Source organism: Cottoperca gobio, chromosome 8 (genome assembly GCF_900634415.1).
Source record: "Cottoperca gobio chromosome 8, fCotGob3.1, whole genome shotgun sequence".
Lineage (NCBI taxonomy): Eukaryota > Metazoa > Chordata > Actinopteri > Perciformes > Bovichtidae > Cottoperca > Cottoperca gobio.
The window spans coordinates 13,979,049-13,988,298 of NC_041362.1; the positions used below are offsets into that span (position 1 = coordinate 13,979,049).

The 9,250-nt window shown below is 40.7% G+C and overlaps 1 protein-coding gene and 1 long non-coding RNA gene across 4 annotated transcripts; one reads left to right on the top strand and one right to left on the bottom strand.

The window, feature by feature from the left end:
- Positions 1-114: 114 nt before the first annotated feature.
- b9d1 (B9 protein domain 1) lies at positions 115-3,177 on the bottom strand. The gene is made up of 7 exons (XM_029437381.1): positions 2,817-3,177; positions 2,598-2,666; positions 2,175-2,286; positions 1,931-2,027; positions 1,646-1,708; positions 985-1,052; positions 115-596 (listed from the first exon to the last, which is right to left on the bottom strand). Exons 1-7 carry the CDS (start codon positions 2,877-2,879, stop codon positions 439-441), a joined length of 630 nt encoding a protein of 209 aa, XP_029293241.1. The 5' UTR covers positions 2,880-3,177; the 3' UTR covers positions 115-438.
- A 3,647-nt stretch (positions 3,178-6,824) lies between these two features.
- On the top strand, positions 6,825-7,941 carry LOC115012598 (uncharacterized). 3 transcript variants are annotated; one of them, XR_003832703.1, is made up of 2 exons: positions 6,825-6,936; positions 7,734-7,941. It is a non-coding gene; the product is annotated as an uncharacterized LOC115012598 (long non-coding RNA). The 3 variants fall into 3 exon arrangements; XR_003832705.1 differs by lacking the exon at positions 6,825-6,936 and adding an exon at positions 6,947-7,013; XR_003832704.1 differs by lacking the exon at positions 6,825-6,936 and adding an exon at positions 7,213-7,595.
- Positions 7,942-9,250: the final 1,309 nt, after the last annotated feature.

Sequence of the window (9,250 nt, forward strand, 5' to 3'; positions counted from 1 at the left end):
TTCTGCATACAAATGCCCAAACAACCCCAGTGAGGTCGTTTCTGCATACAAATGCCCAAACAACCCCAGTGAGGTCTGCAACAACACATGCGCAATACAGTAAGATATGAACAATTCAGAGGTAAAAGGCCATTTATTTAAAAAAGTAAAAAATAATATAAAACTGACAAATCCAAGACATCTGGAATCGCTTATATTTGAATACATCTATTAAAATCTGCAACCAAATGTGTGTCTTCTGATGGAGCCGAGTTGCCACTTTATTTCTAAAGTGACTGGCATTTCCGTGTTGTGGATTTCCACACACGGGTAGTAAACAAGTCGTTAATATATATATATATATAAAATGAGTGTTGTGTTCAGTTTTGGTCGGGACCAAACATCCTTGAGGGCAAAGAACAAAAAAAGAAAAGATAATCCACCAATTGTCTCAAGTTATTACAGGTCGTACGGTTGTTCTTCGGTGGACCAGCCGGATGTGGAAGATGGTGCGTTGGCAGTGCTCGATGGTCCTGTGTCGTAACCCAGTTTCTTCATATCTTTAGTAATGATGTGAAAGGAGACGGTGACGAAGCCTTGGGAACGAACCCGCGTCACTGCAACACAGATTTTACACAATTTAAAACCTGGAAATATTCTATCTGAATGAAAAGTATGTATGTTGATGTCATGAAGTGAGCACCTTCAAATAATTCCAGAATTTAGTTTAGTGACTTATTCAAATGATTCTATCTATACATTATCAGTGGCTAAACCCTTGCATTATACTCATCCACAGGTGTGTATTGGAGAGAACGACATGTCTGCTTTTAGACCGCCACTCTTCTTCGATCCAGGTAGTTCTGTCACACTGATCCAGACCAGCTTAAACGTAACACACCTACTTCCTACTTTTTCCTTTGTTCCCTACATGGTTTTGTTCCGCCAAATGCGTTTCAAATGTCAGTTAATTTAAGAAAATAAATCAAGAAATGCACAACAAACCTTCTCTGCCTTCACCCTGGGCCACCACTTTAGGGTCTGTGTACTCTGGCCGCCGACCCATCAGCCAGCTAAACAAGTGAGGAAAAAACATGTTAAAAACTACAGAGGGAGAGGGCGGTATTACACAACCTTTTGTGAAAAAGAAAGAAGCTATTTTCTTCTGAAGATAAATCTTGTCCCGGCATTAACATTTGACTCAACCAATCAGAATGTGATGCTCCTGCTATTCTGAATCACTCGCTCGCATGAAACGTCCTCTCTGGCAGACAGGAAGTGATGCGTTAATGTACAAGTAATGTAAAGTACAACTAGGAAGAGTACATGAGCAAGAAAGCAACACTTACTTGTATATAATATATTTTAACACTTTCCCAGGTCAAGTGGAAAAACTAAATGTGCCAAAGCGACCAGCTAATCTAAAAGCATACTGTGTAGGTGGGAGTTCAAATGAACTGTGTGTGCGCGAGTCTTTGCGTACACACTGATAACAGCAGCTGGCAAACAATACATACTGATGTGGGGTACTGAGACTATCATCAGGAGCAGTAAATGTTTGCTCATGCTCAGATATCGGCTTCTTCTCCCAGCAGGCGCTACTCATCAGCCGCAGCACCACAGCTGTGAGACAGAAAACTGAACACAAACACACGACTGTTCGCACCTCGTGAATTTCTGAAGTCTCCATGTGGGCTCAGGAACAAACATGGGGATGGTTCGTGAATGTCTGAGGAATTAAAACAAATAACATATTCTTCTCAAACAGACAATAAACAAGATCAAAAATCACCTTTTTGTGAGGCAAATGAGCAATGTCTACAGCGATGGGAATATTTTACTAACCAGTCACTTAAATGCAAGAACTTTTCCAACTAAAATTGGTGCCTTGGGTTGGCATCTCATAAAACAAGAAGAGAAAGTAGATAGATAAAGTAAAGGTAATACTGACTTTCCAGGTGTGAAGGGGATGTGTGTTGCTCCGTAGCCTCTGACCACATCGTTGCCAAACACATCTGGACCGTACACACTCACCACCAGCTGAGGCCCTGGGAAATAAATGTCTTCATTTTGTACTAGTCAGGTTTTCATAGAGTGTGTGTGTGTGTGTGTGTGTGTGTGTGTGTGTGTGTGTGTGTGTGTGTGTGTGTGTGTGTGTGTGTGTGTGTGTGTGTGTGTGTGTGTGTGTTGCTCACATCCAGAGGGGTTTGTACTCTTAAACGTTGTCTCCAGTGGGAAGTTCCATATTAATTTGTGTGAGGACTGACTGCCTTTACATGTTATTTGAGTAATGCCTTCCTCCAACCCCTATAGAGAAACAGACAAAAGACTTGCTAGTAAGATGATAACCAGACATGATTAACCGTTAACTATACTTTATTTTGTAAGATTCTTTTGTATGTGTAATACACTTGTATATTGTCTGAACATTATGCCATTGTTGACAGCGACTGCTTTTTAGGGAATAATTAACAGCTTCTTTACTTCAATTCCAATTTACAATTTAAAGATAACTAGCGAACAAGAATAGATTATTTATTCGAGGCTTTTACGTGTAGCTTTGCAGAAGAGACACCGAACATCTTTCCTCATAAACAGTTAGTTAGCCAGCTACTCACCGAGGTTGGAGCCCAGTCGTGGCCGTAGACAAAACAATATTTGCAGTACAAGTTGTCATACTCTGGAAACTGAAATACAGAAAAAAAAGCTTTAATACCTGGGTAAAATGACATTAAGACCAATTCATCATAAACTGCAACGCGAGTGTTGCTCATGCTAATGCTAGTTGAAATTAGCTCCTAGGCTAGGTTAGGCTAAAACTCAGAAGCACCACTCACGTTTCCTCCCTCAATTTGTCCGTTCACCGTGAGAAGAAACACTGACGGGTTGATTGTAGCCATCACGGCTTCAGTTAGTAAACTGGAAAGGCGTCTTTGCTTTCTGAGTTAACCCAGTTTAGAAGAATCCTGATGCCCGTCATTGATCCAAACCCTGTCCGTTGCTAAGGCGACGTTTGCTCCTTCTTACGGCAACTTGCTAGGTTCAAACTGAACGGAAGCGCCGAAGCGGTGCTGGAATAATACACAAGATGGCGGCAGTGTACCAAACACAACCACGGATACCACCATGGATGTATAAAGAGAACCCCCTGTGTACCTGAAGCAAATGCTGTGTCCACCTGCGCCGGAAGCTAACTTCTTCACTGTCACAGGGCTGCTTTAATTCAAAACCAACGTGGTCCCTGTTAGAAAGGACATCACTGCCTTTTCATTAATCAAATTGCTTGAAAACGGAGCAAGCCAACCCCACGAGGAAGTCCACGAGATGTGGTTGAAAGCTTTAGAAACACAAGTAATTGGACCTTGTGTTTAGATAGTCTAGTCTGCCAAGTAAATTACATATATTGGCTTTTATTTGTTGATGCAGAGAGGAGAAAATGCACTGTCGCATTTGTTTTTTCCAAGGCAATTAAATGTTAATTGTGTGCCAACAATTGTATAACACTGGAAAAAAAAGACATTACTTACTTTCTTTACCACTAGCGACTGTTGGGTTTTGAAGCCCAAAGGGCGCTGTCTTTCAATTGAATCCAGTAAACTTCTAGTTGATCAAGATACTTATTTATTTAAAGTGATGATGACAGCAATGTCAAAAAATACCCTCAGCCGAGGACACTTTCACACACCCAAGTCCACAGTCCGAATCAATAAAGAGCCAGTTAGCTGTCTGTTGGTACAAGTGAAAGTGGTACAAAAACATCATAAACATTTTGCTATATTCTCTACAGAAGGGTGTCGTCGTCCCTCATTGGTCCATGTTGGCGCGGTTATGCCCCTTGGTGGGCCATCTTGTTGTGGCGAGATGGAGGTGGACCTGAAACTCTTTGAAGAGAACCTACAGTGCTTCACATTCATAACTAATATAGTGCTCATTATACATTTGTGCAGAAATACATGTTATGCAATAATACATTTGATTGAGGTGGACGAGTACATGTGATAATCATTAATGTGACACAATACAATCAGGAGTTTATTTACTTCACACGACCAAACCGTTAATGATGTTGCAGCAGAAATATGTACACAAGTTGTTGACACAGTCTCTTTGTTACTTCTGTAATAGAGAAAATATATGTTTTCATGTGAAGTTCAGAATTGATATGGCTAACTTATCCCTTTTTGCAAGTAACGTTAGCCTTACCTAACATTTACAACTGCACTTGAACACACTTAAAGGTACAAACCTCAATAAGTCCCAAATTAACCAGTCAATTATTAGAGTTAAATAATATATTTCCTTTAAACAATCAAAATAACAACTTTTCAGAAGAGAACAGTGCTAATTACCATTGAAGATAACCAAGGGTGTGTTCTCAGAAAGGGTGTTTACTTCTGATTACATCCTTAAATTTGTTTTAAAATGAGTAGGCGTATTAGTATTTTATTCTCCATTGGAGTTGTGTCTATATTATCTGGCATTGCAGAGCCTTTGACACAGCTTTTAGACCTGTGCTGTAGCAAACTACAATCACAGTAAGCCATGAGTGATGTATCCCACTGCACCATGATGCTGTGAAGAGTGTGGTATTATAAAGGACTGCTCAGAATAGCATATACTTAAGGGTAATTATTAGGCAGTATTCATTTGCTGCCTTTGTTCAGATAATTAGCTGTTTTAGTTTTAGTATGGGAAATCAGCTGTTTCTATCTGCTCTGTCACACACACCAACAATTTCCCCCTCACGCTGCCTGCTACCCCCTCCTCTCTGTCTGACAGGTCGCTGTGTGTCCTGTTGTCAGACAGCAGCGGGCCCCGAGTCTCTGACCTTTTAGTACTGCCCAAACAGCATCTCTCTTTCCATCCTCCATCTTTTTACTACACTGTTCATTTGCCATCCTCAAAGCTTGTGATGTTGACCTGTCTCCCCCTCCTCTCTTTCCTCATCCATAATAAAGTCAGGTAAGCAATTATTTACCATTAGTAAACAGGCCACCATTACACTGTCAGCAGGCAGGCATCCGCCAATCCTTAAGTCTCAGATTCTCAAATACATTGCAGTAAATACTAATAAGGACCCAGGTGATGACACTATATGACATAGCCCTCCTCCTCTCACTGATTCCTTACTCACCCCTGCTTCTATCTTCCCCATTTTGACTCTCTTAAAGGTACAATTCGTAAGATATGGCCTCAATTTGTTTAAAAAAAAGAACTCAAATTATCAACAGAATGTGAAAAGGTTACAGCTGCTCTCAGAGTTTCAGCGGTTTGTATCTAATTTTACACCTTAAGTCTCCCTCCTCCGTCTCTCTCATCCCTAGCTTTGCTGTATCCCCCTCTTCCTACAATCTCTAATTTGTTACTGCCTGCATATTATCCTCCTGTCCCTTTAGCCCCCCACTACCACTCTAGCACCTTTCATGTCCTTCCCAGCATCCCCCTATCCCTCCTCTCCATCCCAGCACTTTACTGTCCCTCATCTCTCCATCTGCCAATTATATGTCTTTTTGTGTCTCCACCTCCTGCAATCCCTCTGTCCTGTTTTCATCTTCAATCATCTCTCTATTGCTATTGCCAGCATCTCCTGCCTATTTTCTCTTCTTCTCACCCTCCTCCCCAAATATGACTCCCTGTCTTTCTCGTCAATTTAACATGTACCATTCCTCCCTTCTTATTCCTCTTGAGTCACCTGCCTCCTCTCCTCCCACTTCCTTCCTGTCCTTCTTTCTCCTCATCCCCCATTTCTGTGACCCGTTTTTTTTCCTCTTCCATCTCTCTAGTCCTCCTCCCTGCCAAATGCCTGATTTAGAGTCAGACAAACTCACGGCCCATTTAAAGTCGCTGTAAGAGTGGCCACACCAAAGGAGGTAATCTGGTCATGTGGGATCTCGTTTTCTCTGGACGTTTTACCTGAAAACTACAAATTCTAAAAGATAGTGTTTTTTACACAATTTGCATATTGTGTTTCCAAACATAAGCCCACTTAATGGGACTGCTTCCTAATCACTGAACATGCAAACACACACTTCATCGGTCAGCTAGAGCCCTTCACACTCCCCTATGTGATTGAAGGAGACGCCACATGTTTCTTATAATTATTTCTTATGGAGATTTATTTTTCTTATGTCACAGAGCGATGATCCCATGCCTGGAGGCTACACCATCTCGGAGAAAATGTCTTGCTCAAGTCCCCTTCACAGGTATCTGCTGGGTAAGTGTGATTCATCCAGCAAGGGGGTGGGAAATAGAGGAACATAATAAGAGAGAGAGGTATACTAAGAAAGACCTCTTTCCTCTTTCAGCTTAAACGCACATCCACTCACCATACAGAGAGTCTTTGCTTGCTAACAAACTGTCACACAATATTATGTATAACAAGCATAATTCAGTGAGTCATATCTATCTACTTTTCAAATGACTGCACACACACAAGCACACACACAAAACATGCTCAGAGAAGTGAGTGATGCCGAATAAGGGGAACGTCTCAAACTGTGTGTGAATAATGGTCCATGACCACTGGTTCACTGGTTCACTGGTTTTGCTGAAGCTTCGACACTTAACCTGCTGACAACAGAGCTGAGGACGAAATCTGTCCAATTTTTTAAAATGACATTAAGGACACTGTAAGTGGAATAGATGATGTACTGAAAGTGTATTTCATGAAACTATTATTCAGTTAGTAAACTGTAAGGAAAGGGATTGACAACACCCCTGCATGACCATTGACGACCCACACAGGTGTTTTCACTTATGTTGCCTAATTACATCCCCTCTCAGGACTGTGTGGGCGTGTACACGGTGCTTGATTGACATCTTCCTCACTCTGTTGTTAGCTTTGTGGCATCTGTAAGACAGCGTACAGGTGTAAATAATAAAACTAATGATGCAGAGTTTCCACTGGTCCTTAAGAAGTTTCAGATTAAATTGTCGATTGAATTTAGGCCTAAAAAGGTAAAATATGATTTCATAGGTTTTAAAATGAATGCTCTGCTGTTGTGTTAACTGCCAATAATTAAGAAGCTGTTGGGGTAAAATGATAGTCTTAAGATTTTATTTAAGATTTGGCTATTCTGATAAAACATATCCTGCTTGATATACTTGAAAAAATTACTACTTATTAAACTATTTATTTTTTAGTATGTAAAATAATGAATGTACAAATAAAGTCAACTTAATTTTTACTAATATATCAATATCAAGCAAGACTATTATGCAATGATCTTAATTTGTATTATGAAAGTGTAGTTACTTGAGAAGATACTTTATACCACAAAGAAATGATTGGATAATACAACTTTTAAAACGTGGGACCATTACTGCTAAAGCATTTACTCTTTCAATAGTCCAATGGTTTCTCGTTCATTGAGAGGATTGAGAGATCTTTCTCCACCCTAACCTTACTTTTAGTTCAACCGTTTAGCCTGGGGCCAAAGGAAGTTCATCCAGCAGCCCTGGGCTTTGGTAGCTTTGCAAAGGGCCAGGGCTGCAGTGTGACCCACTTCCCACTTTGCAATTATATTGGAACAGAGTAAATGAAACAAGATCTTTGTTTGTTGTGTGGGTATACCTCAGAATGATTGGCTGGGATTATGTAAATGCATCTTGTTAAGGTAAATAAATGTACAATGTCTTGTGTTTTGAATAAATGCAGATTAATTTAAAACTAGTTACAAATGTATTTGTGTATTGTTATATTCACAGATTTGATTATGCTACAATAACCTTTTTTTGTTTTGTTTTCTATGTAGGTTTAGATTAAATTTTACTGCAATGTGGAAGTGCAAATTCAGCCAGACGGGGATGGAGAAAACGTGGTTGAAGCCAGAGGGGAGCCCGAATGAAGCCCGACGCTGCCTTTGTTTGAAGACGATAACATTGGGAACATGAGGAATCAAAGCATTAGAATAATAAAATATGAATAACATCAAGCTGCAATAAAAAGTCCACAACAACCGATATATCGGCCTAACCCTGATATAGGCTATTTATTGCTGTTAAAGAGTAAATTAGGCTACTAATGTATTTCTTAAACATGTCATTCATTCTATGTAATATTTTCATTCATACTTCTGATAGTATGAGTGCAAAATAAAAGTTTAATTCTATGTGCCCTTAAAAGGTCACAGAGACATTTGAACTGGTAATTGTAGGAAAAGCACAGGTGTTAGTAATAACACTAACGATGGCTCTGTGCTATTTAAGGCTCTACACCTGGAACCTGAAATTAAAGCAGCTCAATGCAATTCAGCCATCATTAACTTCACTAGTTATACCAGTGCTTTTGCTACTGTAGCTAGTCAAAATGTGTTCCGTTAAACAGGCCTATTGTGCCTGCTGGCTCACTGTCGCACCGTCATGGCTGACCAAGTTCTTTGCAGCCCTTGAAGGAATGAAGGAAAGAAAGCGGGATTAAGGAAAAGGGTTAGCAGAAATGTTTCCTGAGCATTTCATTGCTACTGATACCAACATGCCGCCGTTAGTCTTCTTTTGTTGTTTTGCTAGAAATACAAAAGCAGTCCCTAAACTAAACTTCCTTCATGCCTAAAGTAACCACCTCCTTAACAAGGCAGTTTGGGCTGTGCTAGGCTTTTATTAAAGCTGTTCATTAATTCTACACCAGCCATTCTCAGTGTCTTTATGAGGACAACTATCCGTGTAATGACACCTGCAACAGTTGAGACATTCAGCCTGTCTAATAAAAAAAACAGAAATGTCTGTGGCAGCCCTTCACATTCTGTTTAATGAGCTGCTCCTCTGGCTGTCTCCTCCTCGGTGGAGCCGCTCTGTCTCTCTCTCCCCCCCCCCCCCTGTTTCTGGCTAAACTGTCTGCCGAAGTTTCTTGTCCAAGCTGTCCTCATGTCTGCCTAACCTGGACAGCTTTCTAGTGTAGCTGAATTCTACAGTTGAGTGTTTGTTTGTGTGTGTGTGTGTGTGTGTGTGGGGGGTCTCTGTCCCAGTTTGAATCTTTCTTTCCCTCTGGGAGAGGCACCAAAACTCCACATCATATTTTTAAACTGCTCCTCTCCTCCCACCACACTGCTCCACCCCTGTGCTTCTCCCTAAATGTCTTTCTGCCTCGATCTCAGAGTCATCTTGGCTCGCAAGGGCCCATCTGTCCAGAATCAGGCTGGTCTTGTTTAGTCCTGAAGGCTTGTTTTGACTGTTGAGAGCATTCAAGCAGGTTTTCCCAGGAAAGAACAAACTACATCACACTCAAGTCAACAGGTTCTAGCCTTTAAGGAATGTGTTTGACATTTTTGGAATG

What these genes read in the sequence shown, in the direction of transcription:
- b9d1 (XM_029437381.1), bottom strand. Translation starts at nt 2,879, where the DNA reads ATGGCTACAATCAACCCGTCAGTGTTTCTTCTCACGGTGAACGGACAA. An exon ending in GACAAATTGAGGGAGGAAAC is followed by an intron (nt 2,667 to 2,816) that starts GTGAGTGGTGCT and finishes TCTGTATTTCAG; the next exon opens with TTTCCAGAGTATGACAACTT. An exon ending in GAGTACAAACCCCTCTGGAT is followed by an intron (nt 2,028 to 2,174) that starts GTGAGCAACACA and finishes TTTATTTCCCAG; the next exon opens with GGCCTCAGCTGGTGGTGAGT.